The sequence below is a fragment of the Trichechus manatus genome, unplaced genomic scaffold (assembly GCF_000243295.1).
Source record: "Trichechus manatus latirostris isolate Lorelei unplaced genomic scaffold, TriManLat1.0 scaffold00016, whole genome shotgun sequence".
In the NCBI taxonomy this organism is placed as follows: domain Eukaryota; kingdom Metazoa; phylum Chordata; class Mammalia; order Sirenia; family Trichechidae; genus Trichechus; species Trichechus manatus.
The window spans coordinates 4,707,086-4,728,459 of record NW_004443952.1 but is presented as its reverse complement, the minus strand read 5'-3'; the positions used below and the strand labels follow the sequence as shown (position 1 = coordinate 4,728,459).

At 40.3% G+C, this 21,374-nt stretch overlaps 1 protein-coding gene across 2 annotated transcripts in view; it reads right to left on the bottom strand.

Annotated features, from left to right (window-relative positions):
* Positions 1 to 21,374, bottom strand: part of ASTN2 (astrotactin 2) — a 1,034,049-nt gene that overhangs the window by 352,679 nt on the left and 659,996 nt on the right. For both annotated transcript variants that reach the window (XM_004372122.1, XM_004372123.2), the window contains one exon: positions 14,183 to 14,349. In XM_004372122.1, the coding sequence (XP_004372179.1) occupies positions 14,183 to 14,349 (167 nt within the window). The remainder of the gene's footprint in view (positions 1 to 14,182; positions 14,350 to 21,374) is intronic.

Here is a 21,374-nt window from a genome sequence, read left to right as displayed (position 1 = left end):
CAATTGACTGCTAACTGAATGGTTGGTGGTTTGAAACCACAAGGGGCTCCGCAGGAGAAAGATGTGGCAGTCTGCTTCTGTAGGGATTTACAGCCTTGGAAACCTTATGGGTTGCTATGAGTTGGAATCAACTCAGTGGCAGTGGGTTTTGGTTTGGTTTGGCTTTAGGGAAAAGAGATCCATTCAAGCACACTCTACACTAATCCTGTCTCATTAGCATAACAAAGACAACCCATTCCCTAATGGGATTATAACCACAGGCATAGAGGCTAGGATTTACAACACATATTTTTGGGGGACACAATTCAATCCAATACAGTGGTGCAAATGGTTAACACGCTTGGCTGCTAACTGAAAGGTTGGAGGTTTGAGTCCACCCATAGGCACCTTGGAAGAAAGGCCTGGTGATCTACTTCTAAAAAATCAGTCCGTGAAAATCCCATGGAGCACAGTTCTACTGACACACATGAGGTCGCTATGAGTCGGAATCACCTTAATAGCAACTGGTTTACTGGTTTCATATAGTTGCAATGTAGATGAAATGAGTATTTATGGAAGTGCAGCATATATAGTAACTGCTCAGTAAAGTTTAGTACCATCCATTCATCCCAGGAGGATTCCAGCAGAGATGGAGAAATGCTTTACTAGGTAGAGTTCTCTCTTTCCCTCTGTCTCTGTCTCTCTCTCTCACACACACAAATACATGTGCATGTGTACCTGTGAGCTTTCTCTATAAAATTAAGAAATAAATATATTTTAGATGTAAATGATTAAATATAATCAAAGTCTATAAGTAAAATGTGGAAGTTCTTCATTTTCCACTCCACACATATTTTCACTTCTGTCCCAGTAGTCATCACTTTTAGCTGCTACGTGTCCTTCTAGGAGTATATATACTCATAACTCACAAACTCAAAAACCGAAATATACTATACATTGTTGCGAGACACATATTTGCACCAATTCTTGGAAATCTTTCAAGTCAGAATGCAAATAGATTTATCTTTTTAATGGTTATTTGGCATTACACAGTATAAAGGTACCATAATGCTTTTAACTAATCCTTATTGATAGACATTTTGGTTGTTTACAGCTATTTGTTATTACAAATAGTGTCATAATGAAGATCTTTGTACATATATCATTATGCATATGTGTGTTTCTATAAAACAGACTCTTAGAAGAAGGATTGCTGGGTCAATGTTTTATGAATTTTAAAATTTTGATGTATCTACTAAATGGGGCTCTACTAGTTTACGGCCCTATTACTGATGAGTGAGAGGGCCTATTTCTCCACATCTTTCGTGTTCATTATTGACAATTTGGGGTGGGAAAAAATAACTTATTTTTGTTTGGATTTGCATTTCCCTGATTACTGGAGAGGTTCAGCATCTTTTTCTGCCATAGTCATTTGTATTTCTTCTGAGAATTGTCCATTCATGTTCTTTGCCCATTTTTCTACTGAAATATTTGTCTTTTTTCTTATTGGTTTATATATGCTCTATATATTTTCAGGCTAGTTATCCTTCACCTTCCATATGTATTTAAATTTTCTTCCAGTCTATGCTTGTATTTTGCTTTTGCTTTTGATGCCTTATAATTTCTCTATTCTGATACTTTACTGCTTTTGAATTTTGTGACATGCTTAGGAAGCCACAGAAAATGACATATACTTCTCTCTGTTCTTCTAATATTTTTATAGTTTTTTCATCTGTTTTTTAATATGCATGGAATTTATTTTTGTGTATGTGGGCAGGGTTGTTTTATTATTTTTTTAATGGCTACCCAATTTAAGACTGAAGAGTGAATCCTTTTACCAACTAATCTGAAATGCTATCTTTATTATATACTAAATCCTTGTGTATACTACATATAACATGGATAGATATTTTCCTATTTAATTATCTCTCTATTTCTGCAGTAATTCTATACTATTTTAATTACCATAGTGTTATTGTATATTTTGGATATAGCAAAGAAAGTCTCTTCCCCCTCACCAACATTGATATTCTATTTCAAAATTTCCTGAATGTTTTTTTATCTTTTTCCTTTCTGATGAATTTTAGAATCAGCTAGTCAAATTCCATGTAAAACCCTAGTGGAATTTCAGGTGGGATGCATTAAGTTTGCAGACTAAACTGAGGAGAAGTGGTTTTTTTCATTGTTGTTGTTTTCTTTTTTCATTTTAGAAATATGTATTGAGGGTCTACTCTGTGCTGGGCACTGCTGACACTGTGTCACAGACAATGTCACGTGTTCACCACACGGTGTCTCCTTCCTGGACACACACTGTAGACTGCATAGCTAAGCCTCCCTTGTCGTTGGGTGGGGGGAAATGTGACTGGATTCTGAACAATGCAGTCTGCGCTTTAGTGATCTAAGTCACTGCTAGACCTAGCCCTTTAAAAAGCACCTTGTGTGATTCACAAGACCTCTCTTCCCTTGCAAAGGGAAGCTTGGAGACCGTGTGTTCCAGATGCATACTGCTGGATGAAGAGGGCAGCCTGACTCACAGTGCACCTTGCATGAACAAGAAATACACATTTGTGGTGCAAACTTCTGGTTTGCAAGGCTTCATTTGTTACAGACACATATCTTACCCTAACTAATACAGGATCTTTACAGCTTAACCAGATGCTGTCAAGTAGATTTTGACTCATGGCAATCCCGTGTGTGTCAGAATAGAACTGTGCTCCATAGGGTATTCAATGGTTGATTTTTTCATAAGTAAATCATCAGGCCTTTCTTCTGAGGCACATCTGGGTGGATTCAAATCATCTTTTTTTGGTTAGCAGCCAAGCATATTCACCGTTTGCACCACCCAGGGACTCCTTTATACTTTAGTCTTCTTATTCAGGAGTAGAATTTGCATCTTTATTTATCAGGTGTTCGTTTATCAGGTAAGTCTTCAGTAAAGTTTTAGAGTTTTTGCCATAAACTCTACATGAACATGAAGGATGTAGGGAAATGGGTCCTCTCACTCATCAATGAAATGACTGTAAACTGATAGAGCCTCTACAGATGGCCATTTAGTAGATCTATCAAAATTTAAATATTTATAAAACATTGACCCAGCAATCCCTCTTCTAAAATCTGTTTTATAGACTTATGAATGTCTTGTGGGACTTATTCACAGGTATTTATGTGAGGCACTACAGTGTAGATGTTACAAGTATGTGTTTTTGGACCCAGACTACCAGAACCCAAATCCTGATTCCACCACTTACTGGCTGTGTTGGACAGCTGCTTAACTTCACTGTACTTCATTTGCTTACGGGTGAAAAAGTTCCTACCGCATAGAGCCACTGTGAGGATTAAAGGACTTATGTTTAAAGTATAGTAAGTCCTTGTAGAGTGATAGATTCTATTATTTCCATCTCTTCCACTTCAGGAATAGGATCTGTTTTTCCCTTACATTTCCCGTTTTATTTTCTAATTAGCTATTGCTGATATCGAGGGAAGCTATTACTGATTTTTGTTGGTTGATCCTGCATTCTATCAACATAAAGAATCCATCAGTTCTAACATAGCTACAGGATTTGTCTACATAAATGAGCATATATTTGTCCAGCTTGGATATTAGGATTGTGTGAGGACTATGAAATAAAAATAGAAAACTTTTTTTTTCTATCTCTGGATCAGTTTATGTAACATAGAGGTTATACATTCCTTGATTATGTGATAGAACTTACCCATAAAATCATATAGGCTTAATGTATTCTTTTTCCAATGGCAGATATTTAGCTCTCACTACTTATTTGTATGTTATCTATTTAGATTTTCTATAGCATCTTGAGTCAAACTTGGTAATTTATATTTCTTAAGAAAATAATGCATTTTATCAAGGCTTTCAAATTCATTGGTATAAAGTTGTACACAGTATTCTCATTAAATTTGTTTTATCTTCTGTGCTTCTATAGCTATATCCCTAGCTCGTTCCTAATGTGTTTATTTGTGTTTTCTCTCTACTTTGAACAGGCTATTGCATTTTATTGATGAGACGCCTTTTCTTTTTTTCTTTTCTATTCCATTTATTTCAGCTTTTATTTGTATTAATTCCTTTCTTCTGTTTTCTTTAACTTTGTTTTGTAATTCTTTTTCTGGCTTCTTGAGCTGAATGCTTCGTTTACTTTCCATCTTTCTTACTTATAAATGCTGTGGAGCTTCGGACTACTGCTTTGCCCGTAGCTCAGGAGTTTGATATGTGGCCCTCCTGCTTCTGTTCATTTCTGAAGAGGTGGTAATTTGAGTTGATTTTTTTCCTTACCCAAGTATTACTTGGAAGGGTGAGGGTTTTTGTTTTTTGTTTTTTCATTCTTGAGTAGATAGATTTATTTGCTTTCTTTCTTGTTAATTTTTCACGTTGTTGCATTCTAGCGTAAGAATTCAAGTTGTATACTGTTTACTTTGGAGAATTGATTGAGATGCCATGCCCTTTATTTAAGGAAGACACAAGGTGTGAAGTCCAGATTTTGGAGCTAATTAGATCTGAGTTCAAATAGAGGCTGTATTACCTAGCAGCTATATGAACCTGATCAAGTCTGTTAACTTCCCTAGACCTCAGTTTCATAATGTGTTAAATGGGGATACTAATAATTCCTATAATGGGGCTGATGTGAGAATTAAGATAACATATGTAAAGGATAAAATAGTTTCCAGCATATAATAGCCAATACTGCATTAGCTATTGTGATTAATATTATTACTATTAACATTTATGAGTATTATTTGGTCTATTATCCCTTTTATACTTCCCAGGGAGTGCACATTAATTTGTAGTAGTTCTCAGATCCTAGTTGCTGGCTTCCATCTAGATCTACAGTTCTTAAAGCCAACACAGTTGACAGTCTTTGACTTCTTTTTTTTTCTTTTCTTCACAATGTATAATTGAGAACTTATGTGCGAGTCACTGGAAATAATTTATACATATAATTTATGCATGGCTACATATGCAATTTTTATATATAATACTTTAAATATATGTATATTTGCACATGTACATGTGTATACATACATATGTATGTGTGTATATGCATGTGCATGTATGTGTATATGAACGAAGCTCATCACTGCCTTCATATAGCACAGTCTAGTGGAGTATTTTTTTTTTATATGACCTGACTTGTTCCTTATTACATCCTGTAGTAAAAAGATGGATTGCTGTTGTTGTGTGCCATCGACTTGATTCTGACTCATAGCGACCCTATATGACAGAGTAGAACTGCCCCATAGGGTTTCCTAGGCTGTAATCTTTACGGGGCAGATCTCCAGGTCTTTTCTCCCACGGAGTAACTGGTGAGTTCAAATCGTTGACCTTTCAGTTAGCAGCTGAGTGCTTTAACAATTGCGCCACCAGGGCACCTATAAGATGGATATTCAAGTCTTAATCTCTGAAATCTGTGAATATGGCAAAAAGCACTTTACAGACGTGAGTAAATAAAAATTTTGAGATGGGAAGATTATCCTGGATTATCTGGGGGGCCAAAGAATAACTGATGCATTTGAATTATGGTTTTAGCAAAGAGTACTGAATATACCATGGACTGCCAGAAGAATGAACAAATCTGCTTAGAAGAAGTCCAGTCAGAATGCTCCTTAGAAGCAAGGATGGCAGGACTCTGTCTCACTTACTTTGGACATGTTATCAGGAGAGACCAGTCCCCGGAGGAGGACTTCATGCTTGGTAAAGTAGAGAGTCAGTGAAAAAAAGGAAGATCCTCAACAAGATGGACTGACACAGTGGCTCCAACAATGGGCTCAAACGTTGCAATGATTGTGAGGATGGCACAGGACCAGGCAGTGTTTCATTCTGTTGTACCTAGGATCGCTATGAGTCGGGACTGACTTGACGGCACCTAACAACAATAACAATGTGGGTGGACCCAATGCTATCACAACGATCCTTGTAAGAGTGGAAGAGGGAGTTAAGAGTGTCAGTATCAGAGAAAGAAGATGTGGCAATGAAAGTAGGGAATGAGAGAGAGAAAAAGAGAGTGAGAGAAGTTGATTTGAAAATGCTATGCTAATGGTCTTGAAGACGGAGGGACAAAGAGCCAAGGAATATAGGCAGCCTCCAGAAGCTGCAAAAGGCAGGGAAAAATATTCTCCTCTAGAGTCTCCAGGAGAAATGCAGCCCTGCTGACACCTTGAATTTAGGAATTCTGTCCTCCAGAACTGTAAGATAATAATACATTTGTGTGGTTTTAAGCCACTATAGTAGGAAACTAATACATAACAGCAAGGTATTGCTCCCATTTCCAGATGAGAAAACTGAGGTTCAGAGAAATGAGTGACTTGCCCATGGAGCTATATCTAGTCAACAGTGGTGCTAAGAATTAACCCTGGGAGTTCATATTTTGAGGTGTGTGTATATGAATGTGAGTGTGCGTATATGATTTTATCCACATCACAACTGTGGGTTCATAGTGACTTTTTTTTTTGCCTAGAGTTGAGAAAGGATTGTGGCTTAGCAGGAGAGGAAGGACCGAGAAAGAAAAGACCTGGAATATGCTTAGTGAGACCCTTAGAGATGCAGGAAGACAAAAAGTAGGAACTTACGAAGGAAAACGATCTTCTGAGTTTTGAAACGTGAGCAACTCTCTCACCCAACCCACCTCAGGGCACAGGATGATTTATGCAAAGGTCTGTTTAGTTGTTGGTTTCTTTTTTCTTTTTTTAATTGTATTTTTGTACATGCCACATAATTATACAGCTCCTTTAGAACATTCTGTCGTCTGAGAGATCTTCTTACAGAAATTCTAAAGAGCGTAGGCTCACAGGAAACCAGCCAAGATCTGCATGAAACTATATTTATACATATACCAAAATGAAAAACATAAAATAAGAACAAAGATACAAACTGAGCATTTTAGCTGAAGGCAATGAATGTGTTACCCTTAACACACCTGTCACATTATACACAATACTAGACCGGGATGGGACTTTAGAGACTGCACCATAAAACCTTATATGTGTTTAGCCAAGAGCATGTTTTACTTAATCTTCATGGCCACATTGTGAGATAGGTACTTTCATTCCAACATAGCCACTGAGGACCCCAAGGCTTGGGGCATTTAAGTTCTTTGACCAAGGTCACACGGGCAGTTTGGAAAAGCCAAGGCCTTTACTTGGATCTTCTTACTCCTAATCCAGTGCTTTCTCTACCTCAGCACAGCTCACTCCTCCATTTGCTTGTTTTTTAAAAGAGAAAATTGTGACTCAGAAATGGCATTGCAAGCAAATTCTCAAAGCAGAGTATTTATTTAGTCATGCATTCAGTCATCCATTCATTCATTTCTTGAAAGTTTATGGGAATAAATAAAATTATTTACTTAGTATACACACATACTCTAAAAAAGATCTTTAAAAATAGCAAAGGGAATCAAATCCTGGAACAAATGTAAGAATAGAGGGAAGTTAAAGGCAAGAATAGTTCAAGGAACTGCACCCAACATAGTCTTGGACTGACGTCAGGGGTAGATCCAAGCATGCTATCACCAAGGCAAGAGAAGACCATGATCTTTTTCAGCTTTCTTGATCCTGACAACTGTGAGAAACCCCTTCCCATGGGTCACCAGGGCCAGGATCCTCTGTCACCTAGCAGCTAAGACCCTCAACCACATTAATCCCACTAACCAATATCATAGAACTCTTTCTCATGAAAGCTCTGAGTATTGTCTCAACATTAACCAAAATGAGGTGAGTAAAACTTGTTCTCTGAGAGGTCAAAGTGAGGCCTCAGTCTGGGTCTGAAGGTTTAACTCAAGGGCAAATTCTATCAAGAAAGGAAGACAGGGAGGGAAGAGAAAGGAAAGGAAAAGAAAAGAATGAGAAGGGAAGGGAAGGGAAGGGGAGAAATAAAATAGTACTTCATAGGGAACTCTGGGTTAAGTTATATAACATGTACTCCAAGCCCTCCACCAGTTGTAAGAAACACTAGTATTTCACATACTACAAAGAAAGGAAAAGGAAAAAAAAAAAAAAGACTGCCAGTTAAACTCTGTCAAACCATTGATAGATGCATTCTGATTTCAGAGATGTTAAAATGGGAAAATATGGGTACTTTAGAAGTGATGAAATATGGTATATTTCTCTACTGTAGGACTTCTCAGAGCCTTAAACCCAAACCCGTTGCCGTCGAGTTGATTCTGACTCATAGCGACCCTATAGGATACAGTACAACTGCCCCATAAGGTTTCCAAGGAGCGGCTGGTGTATTTGAACTGTTGACCCTTTGGTTAGCAGCTGAGCCTTAACCACTGAGCCACCAGGGCTCCTTACTAACCACAGGCGCACGGAAATTAGAAGAGAGATACTTAGGATTTTCAAGCTCCAATCACAATTTTACCCACTAACTGGCCGAGAGATCCCTTTGGGCTTCAGTTTCCTCCTCTAAATGATCTGAGGAATACTGAAACTTTGCAAATGTTGGTGACATCACCCATTATCTCTTACATAAGAGACAACCCTCTTAGCAAATTTTGTCAGGAAAATGTACACACCCCTAAAACAGCAAAACAAAACAAAACATGGCAAGCTTCCTTTCTCAGGCAAAGACAACTATATCATCCAGCATGTTTTTCTGTTTACTTTGGTTGCCAAGAAGCACAGAGCTAAATTTATCTCACGTTCAGTAACTCTCCCATTTCAGGATCCTGAAACCATTTTCTTCTTTTCCCCTTTTACAGATGGCTTCTGATCAGTCCTATCTTTATATTAATGATTTATTATATGTTCAATTTATGTGAACAAAATAAAATTCCTCTGGAAGTGGGCATGGTATACATTGTAAACACCAAAAAATGAAAGAGACAAACTTGGTTGCCTGGTAACTTACCAAGGTCTTCATGAAAGGTGATGCTCCATCAAATTTGTTCTAAATGTTTCAGCTTAGTATTCAATGATCTTACCAACCTGTCTCAACTCACCTGCTTCTCTCTACCATACTGACACCTGTATCAGCATTAATTAGGACCAAGAGAGTCTCGGTCACCTGTCCTTAGTGTTCCCTTTCCCCCTTGGGGGCAAGCACTTGAGCTTAATACTTCTTCCCATTCTCTGCATCTCACAAAAGACCTGGCACAGGGTAGGTGCTCAACAGATCTTAGGTAGATGAATTCCTAGCTCAACAATACTGTCTATGAAGAAGTCCTTGAGACCAGTAGTGGGAAATGACAATGGGGACAGACAGATGGCTAAGACCCAGTCCCTGGTCATAAGGAGTTTACCAGTGGAGACCAGACAAGAATCAGGCCAGTCAAAAGAGAGATGGATATCACAGGGGGAAGCAGAGAAGGCTGTGAAACCCCAAAGAAAGAATACTCAGTTGGGGGGCTTGGCCTGATTGTTGTTAAGTACTGTCGAGTTGATTCTGACTCGCAGTGACCTCACGTGACAGAGTAGAAGCGCCCCATGGGGTTTTCTTGGCTGTAATATTTATGGATGCAGATCACCAGGTCTTTTTCCCCTGGAGCCACTGCGCGGGTTCTAACTGTCAACCTTTCAGTTAGCGGCTGACTGCTTAACCATTTTGCCACCAGGGCTCCTTAGCAGCTGACAGTCAGGGCAGCTAGCCAGAGGTCCAGTCTGTAAGGGGTGTCAAGATTTCACTGGAATACATTAGAATTAAAAGCAAAATATAAATGTCCCGCTCCCTTGTAAAAGGGCCCCAAACCCAAACCAAACTCGTTGCCATCCAGTCGATTCTGACTCATAGTGACCCTATAGGACAGAGTAGAACTGCCCAATAGGGTTTCCAAGGAGAGCCTGATGGCTTCGAACTGCCAACCTTTTGCTTAGCAGCCATAGCTCTTAATCACTATACCACCAGCATTTCCTAAAAGGGCCCTATCGGGTAGAAATACAAAGAAAACTAAAACAACAACAATAAAATCCCTTTATTTATGTGCCCCATTTGATAAATATTGAACAGATATTTAAACAGCATCCTTTGGAAAGCCGAAGTATAATTACCCAGCTCTAGGACAACTGCGTATCTCACTTTGTCACCCGTGTGGGATTCAGGGAAGACTTGCCATTGAGGGTGAGGCCAACACTAAGACCTGAAGGGGAAATGGAGCTGTCCAAGCTGAAAGGGCGATGAACAAAATGAGGAACCTGGGGGTGGGTGGCAGTGTAGAGGGGAGTAAGAGAAGGGGAGGCAGAGGGAACAGTATTTTCAAAACTCTTGAAGCTGAAGCCAAGAGGCTTAATTCAGAAAGCAGGGCATAGTCCAAAATGAAGCCAGAAAGGTCAGACAGGGAAGAGCTTCTTTAGACATGTTAATTAAGGAGTTTCATTTAACAATGAGCACCTACTTTGACTAGGCACTTGTCTATGCGCTGAGAATAGAGTAGGAGTCCCTGGGTGGTATATGTAAATAGTTAATGCGCTAAAATGCTAATGGAAAGGTTGGCGGTTTGAGTCTACCTAGAGGCCCTGGTGGCACAGTGGTTAAATCTTCGCTGCCAACCAAAAGGTCGGCAGTTCGAATCCACCAGCCGCTCCTTGGAAACCCTAGGGGCAGTTCTACTTTGTCCTATAGGGTCGCTATGAGTCGGAATCAACTTGACGGCAACAGGTTAGAGGCACCTGGTGGGGGTGGCGGGGTAGGGGGTAGGCCTGGTGATCTTCTGGAAAATCAGCCACTGAAAACCCTACAGAGCATAGTTCTACTCTGACACACACAGGGTCTCCATGAGTTGGAATGACACAATGGTAACTGGTTGGGGATAGAGCAGAAAACAAGACATACGATTCAGTGATTGAATGAATAAATCAGATGGCTTTATATCTATTGGGGCCCTGGTGCTCAGTGGTTAAGAGCTTGGCTGCTAAGCAAAAGGTCGGCACTCTGAATCCACCAGCCACTCCTTGGAAACCCTATGGGGCGGTTCTACTCTGTCCTATAGGGTTGCTATGAGTTGGAATCAATTGGAAAGCAACAATTTTTTTTGGGGGGGTGGGTGGGTTTGCTCACATTTAGTAGCTGTGTGACTTTTGGCAATTCACTGAGTCTCTCTGTGCTTGGTTTTCCTGATGGTAAAATGGAGGCCATTATAGCTCCCTCGAAGAGTTGTTATGAAAGTTAAAAGCATTTAGACCAGTCTTGGCAAGTAGGGAGGGCCAAATAAATGTTAGCTACTATTATTAACCTGACTGCTAATGGGTTATTAAACTTACTCCTACCCAGGAAACTCTTAGAAAGGTCACAGAGCTTTGAGCAAATTGGTTAGGTCCCCTTGAGGTACAGTTTGTTTTTCCTGCTAAATTCAACAGCATCCCACTTCTCTGGGCCAACTCATTGTTCTGTTTATGGTGCTTCCAACAAGTGTTGGTAACTTCTCATTCACATCCTCAATAGACAATTTTTAAAGCGTGTTAAAAGTGCAGTTAGTTTTAGGAAACCTGGGTCTCATTTTCTTTCTTGCCCTGTTTTATCAGCATTTGGATGAGCTTCTGCAGCTCACAACACACTCTTGCCCATTTAATCTTTGTTAAGATTTTCAGAGCTCTTTCATGGTGAAGGTTAGCTGGTCCTGTCTCACAGACCCCAAAACCAAGAGGTCGACAACCTTGGGTCCTGAGCTAGTGGGAAGAGATCATCATTATGATCGTTCACTTTATTTTACTTAACAAATACATATAAGTGCCAACTTTGTGCTGGGCACTGTTCTAAAGCACTAAACAAATATTAATGCACTTCGTCCTCATAACAAGTCTATTGAAACGAAATCCATTGCCATCAAGTCAATTCCGACTCATAATGACCCTTTGGGACAGTGTAGAAGTGCCCCATAGGATTTCCAAGCCTGTAAATCTTTACGGAAGCAGACTGTCATTATCTTTCTCCCACGGAGCAGTTGGTGGGTTTGAATCACCTACCTTTTGGTTAACAGCTGAGCACTTTAACCACTGTGCCACCAGGGCTCCTATAATAAGTCTATAGGCAGATACTACTATTATTATTGCTATTTTACAGATGAGGCACAGAGATGTTAAGTCACTTGTTCAAGGTCACACAGCAAGGAGGCAGTGAGCTACACTACCAGCTGTATGACCTTGGGCAAGTTACTTACCCTTAATGGGTAATAAGCATAAAGAACTTTACCCTCTTCAAAAATACCATTATATGAAACCAGTAACCAGTTTCCATCAAGTCAATTCTGACTCATGGCGAATCCATGTGCATCAGAGTAGGATTGTGCCCCCATAGAGTTTTAAATGGCTGATTTTTCAGAAATAGATTACCAGGACTTCCCTTCGAGGCACCTCTGGGTGAACTTGAACTTCCAACCTTTCAGTTAGCAGCTGAGCACATTAACCGTTTATCCCACGCAGGGACTCTACCATTACTTGAGGTAGGTATCAATAATATTTTACAGATGAGGAAGCTGAGAGGCTGAGAGGCTTGCCCAATCAATGGCTAACAGAGTTAGAAATAGAGCTAGGATTGGAACCCAAGTCTACCGAATCCAAAGATCCCTTAACTGCTGTAATGTACTGCCTATGGAAGATGGTGACGGTTTTCTATGTCAAAATCCATTATTGCTGCTGCTGCTGTTATTGTTGTTGTTTGCTACAGAAGGACACTCCCCTTCCCTTAGTGCACAGGGAGAAAAATAACAATAAGAACACAGCTGATTCTGTATGCAAGCCTGCAGATCTAAGGCCATGCATAATTTACTCAACCGGGCCCTGCAGTCACTTAAGCTGAGGAGAGACCACTATAAATTCAGGTCTGCATACACTAATTTATTTCTTATTTATTTTACTGATACATATCTAGGCCTCCAATGAGCTGCTCCAACACCTGCTCAAATACACTTGCAGCCCCAGGTGTAGGTGGAGTAGGGAGGGAGATCCAGAAGTCAGCCCTGAGAGGAAAAAGGGACTCCACAGACTAGAGCCCTGGTGGTGCAGTGGGTAAGGGCTACGGCTGCTAACAATGAAGGTCGGTAGCTCTAATCCACCAGCCACTTCTTGGAAACCCTATGGGGCAGTTCTACTTTGTCCTACAGGGCCCCTATGAGTAGGGATTGACGCGATAGCAACAGTTGTTTTTTTTTTTAATAGAACAGTCCACGTTCAATTAATTTTCTGGTAAACTAAAATTAAACTCACAAACTACCTCCCTCTCCCCACCTTTTTTTTTTTTGGTAATACTTAGGACCGAAAAGGTTGTTAGACGTCTTATTCTGGTTTTCTGTCTTAGTAAAGAGCGCGCTGAACGTACTTGAGTCTTTAACAAATGATGCTCTCACATGACTACAAGATTATTTTTCTCAGTTGTAGAATGTCGACAATGAGCGAAATTTCAAATAGGAAGACAATCAGAAAGGGAGTAAAGAGGAAGAGAGAAAGTACTTCCTCTTTCTTTTTTTTTTGAGTGACTGCTGAGGATCAAACACTATGCTAGATGCTTTACAAGACAGGTGTGACTCCCACTTCAATCCTCAATTTGGAAAATGAGGTACGTTGGAAGAACCACTACCCATCATTGTCCAAAGATCTTATTTCACAGGTGGTCAAACTGTGGCTCAGAGAAAGAAAGTGACTTATCCAAGGTCACTCAGCAAGTAGCTCCCAAGGTACCCCCTCTTCAGTCTCACACTAATTTTAAAACTGCAACTTGAAATATCGGCATGAGCATAACTCGCATGGTTTTACAAGCTTTACCACACAGTTTCCTTTACATGCCTCCCTTCCTCCCCAATTAATTATCCTTGCAGATATGGGCATGAGGGCACAGACAGACTAGACACAGAACTCACACTGCGAAATTCCTGCAGATACGGAGTTCAAAGCTGGAGCTAAACTTGTGCTCTTAAGCACCACAACTGATGCTTTTTTAATAAACACTTTCAAGATGCCTGATTTTGTCTCCAAATTATCCTGCCCAGGGCTGCAGGGGAGACAGAACAGAGGCTGGGCTGTTTGCAGAAAAAAATTCTGCCTGCAGGCTGCAGCCTGGGCATAGATTTGATTTAATTAATTTTGTTCTTCCATTTTTCTTCCCAATACCCAATACAAGGTTATATATACCCTTGCCTTTTGCCTCTTCGGCTGAGAAAGGACCCGCAGAAAGGTCATTTCTTAGAAAGTCAGGCTGAGACCATTTTCCCATGCACCCCCTCTCCCCCTACTAAGAAGGGAGTGCCAGGCCTTGGGGGCAGAGACTCACCCGCAGAACATGAAGATGGTGCTGGAGGTGGCGTCGTAGGGCAAAGGCAGGGTCTGCTGCAGGCACAGCTGCTCACAACCGCCGTTAAAGCCATCAGAGCAGTCGATGCCTTTGGAGTGGTCATAGCAGCCTGAGCCGTCCTTCATGGGCCTCAGCTCCTCGGGGCACTGCTCAGAGACAGGGCAATAGTGTGGTTATGGCTGAGGAGTCATGGCCCCATCACATCCTCTCCTCCCACCTTCTGAAAAGGGGCATGTGTGGGAAGCCGAAAGAGACCGGTTCAAAGTCCTGCTTGGCCACTTAATAATTGTGTAGCCTCGGACAAGATCGTTACCTCTCTGAACCTCAGTGTCTTCACCTGTAAAATGGGACTTTCGTGAGTATCTGCCTCTTACAGTTGTGAGAAGGAAGGTGGTAATGTTGGCAAAGTGCTTAGAACACCATAGCTCCCACAGCAACCACTCAGCAAATGGTAGCTGCTATTTATACTGATGAGTCCCTCAATGGTGCAAATGGTTAACTGCTCAGCTGCTAACTGAGAGGTTGGAGGTATGAGTTTACCCAGAGGCACTTCAGAAAAAAGGTCTGGAGATCTATTTCCAAAAAATCAGCCACTGAAAACCCTACTATTGAGCACAATTCTACTTTGACACACATGGGGTCTCCATAAGTTGGAATCGACTCAATGGGAACTGATTTATTAATATTGATATTGCTGGGGCCATCATCGTTATTTTTATTATTATTGTCCTATACAGTCTCTGGAGCCTGGTGGTACAGTGGTGAAGTATTTGGCTGCTAACCAAAAGGTCGGCAGTTTGAATCCACCAGCTGCTTCTTGGAAACCCTATGGGGCAGTTCTACTCTGTCCGATAGGGTCACTATGAGTCGTGATCGACTCGATGGCAACGGGTTTGGTTTTGGTATCAATATGAGTTTAAATCCTAGCTTTTCTCCTTTTTCACTGATCTGAGGCAAGTTACTCTCCCTCTCTGAACTTCAACTTCATCCTCTATTAAACAGGCATGACACCTACAGATTTGTTGTGAAGCTTGTATTGCATCGTTCAGGTGCATCCCTTATGTCTTAGTTATCTAGTGCTGCTATAACAGAAATACCACAAATGGGTGATTTTAACAAACAGAAATTTACTTTCTTACAGTTTAAAAACCCATTGCCATCGAGTAGATTCCAAGTCATAGCAATCCTATAGGACAGAGTAGAACTGACCCATAGGATTTCCATGGAGCAGCTGGTGGATTAGAACTGCCCACCTTTTGGTTAGCAGCTGATCTCTTAACCACTGCGCCACCAGGGTTTCCTCTAGAGCTGGCACCCTGAATTCAGACTTCTAGCCCCCTAAACTATAAAATCATGATATTTTATACTTTAGGGGGCTAGAAGTCTGAATTCAGGGTGTCAGCTCTAGGGTAAGGCTTTCTTTCTGTCGGCTCTGGGGGAAGGTCCCTGTTTCTTATGTTCCTTGGCTCTCTTCATGTGGCTTGGCATATCTCTTCCCCCATGTCTGTCCACTTGCTTGCTTGTTTAATCTCTTTTATATTTCAAAAGAGATTGACTTAAGACACACCCTACACTAATTCTGTCTCATTAACATAACCAAAAAAAAACCCATTCCCAAATGGGATTATAACCACTACAGGGGTTAGGATTTACAACACAAATTTTGGGGGGAGGGGGACAAAATTCAATCCATAACACCTTCCTTCAGAAGTTGGCACATAATTTGATACTCATAAAATGTGAACTCCCTTCCTTCTTGTCTTGAATGGATCTCTTCTCCACCCTTGTCCCTGGAGCTCTCATACAGATTCCCACATACTCACAGCTGGAGCATGCAAAATCTCCTAACCAGGCCTCCTCCAAACTATCCTCCCTACTAGTCACGAGAATGATATTTCTAAATAGAAATCACACCCTAGCTTATAAAATGAATAATTAAAAAATATATATTACATCTTCCTTATGCCGATAGTCAGGGTCCTTTGAATTATGAGTTCAAATTCTCTGTCCAGTCAGTGAACACTGCTCCCCCTAACCACACTGACCAACCTCAGGACCCTAAACAAACTCCATTGATTCCAGCCTGCAAGTCTTTGCACCTTTGGTGACCTCAGCCAGAGTGTTCTTCTCAGTGTGTCTGGCACATGCTAAGTGCTCTGTGAATGGAAGATCTTGGACTGTGGGTAACCAGTTAACTAGGTTCCATTGAGTCAACTCTGACTCATAGCGACCTCATGTGTGTCAGAGTAGAACTGTGCTCCATAGGGTTTTCAATGGCTGATTTGTTGGAAGCAGACCTCTAGGCGTTTCTTCCCAGGCTACCCTGGGTAGACTCAAACTGTCAACATTTTGGTTAGCCAAACGTGTTAACCATTTGCACCACCCAGGGACTCCCAACTGTGAGTACAATTCACTATTTAGTCAATTTAGTTTTCCATCATTTGATGAGGCTGGGCTCACCATCTCCAGGCCAGCAGATGGAGAAGCAGTTCCAACTCTCCTGCCTTTGGGAGAGAAAATGAGGTACTAGGTTTTAATTTCGGTCCCCATGCTGGCATTTCCTGTGCACAAAGATTAACACCCAGAGCCCAGCTCTCCTCATCCATCACTGGACTTCGCTGATTAAAATGTCCTCCCACTGCACGTCCCCCAGCCTCTTCACCTGAACCAACTCCACAGCCCCCCTTCCAAGCTGTGGTTCTGAACAACATCAATAACAAAATACACATACAAAAATTAATTTAAAAAAGAAAAACAACACAAAAACAAAAAAAAGTCAGCCCTCTTGGAAATTAAATTTTGCCTAAGAAGACCTGGTAATTACAAATGCACGAGAGAGTTCTTGGAGACATTTGAGGCTGCCACCAGGAAGGGTGATGGAGAAAGTAGGTTATAAATGGCCTTTGTCAAGCTGCAGAAATGTTATAAAACTGCTACATTTTGTACTTAAAAAGAAAAATCAATTTTCCATGTAAGTGAAATGCTGTACATATTAATACAGGTACAGAGAAGGCCCTGCTTATCTCTGAACATATAATGCAGGTAGGAGGGGACTTGGTCACAGGCTTATTTGGGGTCATTTGCTGGGTAAGGGGGCTGGGTTCTGTTTGTCCACAGAACGACTGACCTTCTCAGTAAGTAACAGGATATCCAGGGTATCAGTCACAGTTCTTTCCCATCTCCCAATGATTCCCTATCAGTTTCTTTCTTTAAAAAAGTGTGTACTATAAAACAGGCATTATCTAAGCACTTTATGTGTTTTTACTGATTTAATCCTTACGGCAGACTTATGACATAGTGTGGTAGGCTGATAATGGCCCCCAAAGATATGTCCATATCCTAATCCCTAGAACCTATGAATGTGACCTTATATGGTAAAGTTTGTGCAGACGTGATTAAGTTAAGGCTCCTGAGATGAGGAGATGATCCTGGATTATCCAGGTGTTCCCTAAAAGCAGTCACAAGTGCCCTTGTAAGAGAGAGGCAGAGGGAGGTTAGACAGACACAGAGGAGAAGGAGATGTTAAGACAGGGGCAGAGATTGAAGTGATGCAGCCACAGCCATGTTATGACAAGGAATGCTGGGAGCCACCATAAGCTAAAAGTGGAAAGGAAGATATTCTCCCCTAGAATCTCTGGAGTGGGAGCACCCTGCCAACCCCTTGATTTCAGACTTCTGACCTCCAGAACTGTGAGAGACTAGATTTCTGTTGTTTCAACCCAAAAAGAAAGAAAACTCACTATCATCGAGTCAATTCCGACTCATAGTGACCCCATAGGGTTCCCAAGGCTGTAAATCCCTATGGAAGCAGTTTGTGGTAATTTGTTACAGCAGCCACAGGAAAAAAAGGTGGGTGGCATCATTATGCTCATTTTAAAGATCAGAAAACTGAGGAGAGGGTTACACAGCTCAGAGGTGGCAGGGTCAGGCTTTTCAGATTTGCTGGTTCTGTAGCTTTTAACTGCCTCCTGGCCAAGTTGCTTTACCCCGCTGTCACTTACTAATAAATTATCAGGCTTAGGATGTTGGAACAAGGGTTAGAGTTAATCTAACCTCCTGTAGTGGGTTGAAGGGTGGTCCCTACAAAGATATGTCCACCTCTTAACCCCTGGAACCTGTGAACATGAACTTATTTGGAAAAGGTCTTTGCAGATATAATTAAGGGTCTCGAGACGATATCATCCTGGATTACCCAAAAACCGAAAACGAAACCCGTTGCTGTTAAGTCGATTCCAACTTATAGCGACCCTATGGGCCCCAAATGTAATGACAAGTATCCTTATAAGAGACAGAAGAGGAGAAGATACAGAGAGAAGAGGGAAAGGTCTTGTGAAGATGGAGGCAGAAATTGGAGATACGCAGCCACAAGCCAAAGGAAAGCTTGGAGTCACTAGAAGCTGGAAGAGGCAAGGAAGGATTGTCGGCTAGAGCCTTCTGAAGGGCCATGGCCCTGCTAACACTGATTTCAGACTTCTGCCCTCCAGAGCTATGAGAAAACAAATTTCTATTGGTTTAAGCCACAGAGTTTGTGTAATTTGTTACAACAGCTACAGGAAATAATATACCTTATTACTTTGTGACTGAGATCCAGAGAGCAGAAGAGCATCATCCCAAATCACTCAGCAGATGAGTGGAGGATACAGAACCAGGTGTACGGAGTCCCAACTTGGTGATCTGCCCACTACATTCACTACCCTTTAAAGTTTTTTAGAATTGGAGACAAACTTACAGATACTTTAGTCCCTCTACTCCAGGGAATTAACGGATGGGAAACTGAGGCTCAGAAAGAGAAAGGGATGTGAGTAGCATCCACAAGAAATTAAAGGCAGAGCTAGAATTAAACCTAGGCTTGATCTCTGAATATGGGAGTGGTGTTCTGAGTAAATTGATTTATGTGTCTATCCTGCCACCAATATCACTCAGTCTTGATTACTGTAGCTATATACTAAGTCTAGAAATCAGGTAGACTGATTCCTCCTACTTTATTCTTCTTTCTCAAAATTGTTTTAGCTATTCTAGTTCCCTCGCCTTTCTGTATACATTTTAGAATAACCTTGTCTATATCTACAAAAAATCTTGCTGAGATTTTGATAGGAATTATATTAAAACTACATATCAATTTGGAAAACACTGACATCTTTATTACGTTGAGTCTTCCAATGCCTGAACACAGGATGTGTCTCTCCATTCATTTAGATCTTTGATTTCTTTTGTCAGTGTTTTGAAGTTTTTAGCATAAATGTCCCACATATATTTTATTAGATTTACATCTAAGTATTTCATTTTAATTAAGCAATTATAAATGGTATCATTGCTAGTATATAGCAATGCAATTGATTTTTGTATATTTATCTTGTATCCTGCAACCTTGCTGAACTTACTCATTACTTCTAGGAGGTTTTGTTTATTTGTTTGTTTTTTAAAACATCTTGAGATTTTCTATGTAGACAACCAGGTCATCTGCAAATAGGGAAAATTTGTTTCTTACTTTTGGATCTGCATGTATTTTATTTCCTTTCTTGCCTTATTGCACTGACAGAAATTCAGCACTATACTGAATAAGAGTGGTGAAAGTGGACGTCCTTGCCTTGTTACTGATCTTACGGAGAAAGCATTCAGTCTCTAACCATTAAATATAACATTATAATTAGGTTTTTATTAAATGTTCTTTATCAGTTGAGAAATTCTTCCCTACTCCTATTTTTCTAAGGGTTTTTATCACGATGGGTGTTGAGTTTTGTCAAATGCTTTTTCTGCATCAGCTGGTATGATCAGGTGATTTTTATTCTTTGACATGTTATACACTGATTAATTTTCAAATACTGAAATCAGCCTTGTATCCCCAGAATTAATCCCACTTAGTCATGGTGTATTGTTCTTTTTTATATATTGCTGAATTCTATTTCCCATATTTTGTTAAGGATTTTTCAGATTATATTCATGAGAGTATAGGTCTTGCTCTGTAGTTTTCTTTTTTTTTCTCTTTTGCTTTGTCTGGTTTTTCTATCAGAGTAATATTACCTTCATAAATTTAATTGGAGTGTTTTTCTCCTCTTCTGTTTTCCAGATGATATTATATAGAACTGATGTAAATTCTTTAAATATTCAATGGAATTCTCCAGTGAAACCATCTGGGCCTGAAGATTTCTTTTTTTCGGAATTTTTAAGTTACAAATTCAATTTCCATAAAGCTATTCAAACTATTTCATATTGGGTGAGCTGTGGTAGTCTGTGTTTTCAAGGAATTGGTCCATTGTATCTAAATTGTGAAATTTATATGTGTAGACTTATTTAGGAAACCCTGGTGGCGTAGTGGTTAAGTGCTACGTTGCTAACCAAAAGCTCAGCAGTTCCAATCCACCAGGTGCTCCTTGGAAACTCTATAGGGCAGTTCTACTCTGTCCTATAAGGGAGCTATGAGTCGACTTGATGGCAATGGGTTTGTTTTTTTTGGTTTAGACTTATTCATAGCATTCACTTCTTATGCTTTTGATGTCTGCAGAGTCTGAAGTCATACCCTGTGTTTCATTCCTGATACTGGTAATTTGTTTTTTTTTTTCTTTTTCCTCTGTCAGTTTTACTAGAGGTTTTTCAATCTTACTGACCTTTCCTAAGAACCAGCTGTTTGTTTCACTGATTTTCTCTATGCATTTCTGTTTTCAATTCCATTGATTTCTTTCCTTCTGCTTGCTTTGGGTTTATTTTGCTCTGCTTTTTTCTAGGCTATTGAGGTAGGAGATCAGATTATTGATTTGAGACTCCTGTTTTCTAACGTATGCATTTAGTGCTATACATTTACTTCTCATTAAATATAAAGACACAGATACATTAAAGATAAAGATGGACTACTTCTTTAGCTGTGTCCCAGAATTTTTTTCACTTCCTCCACATTCAAAGTCTTATTTTTTTAAAATTTTTTCCCATACAAAAATTTATACATACATTGTTATGTGACCCTAATTGCTCTCCCTCTACTGTAACAGCACACTCCTCCTTTCCAACCCTGATTCCCCATGTCCATTCAATCAGCTCCTAACCCTCTCTGCCTTCCCTTCTCACCTCCGGACAGAAGCTGCCCTAGTCTCTTGTATCTACTTGAGCTAAGAGGCACACTCCTCATGAGTATCGCTTTATGTCCCACAGTCCAGTCCAATCCCTGTCTGAAGAGTTG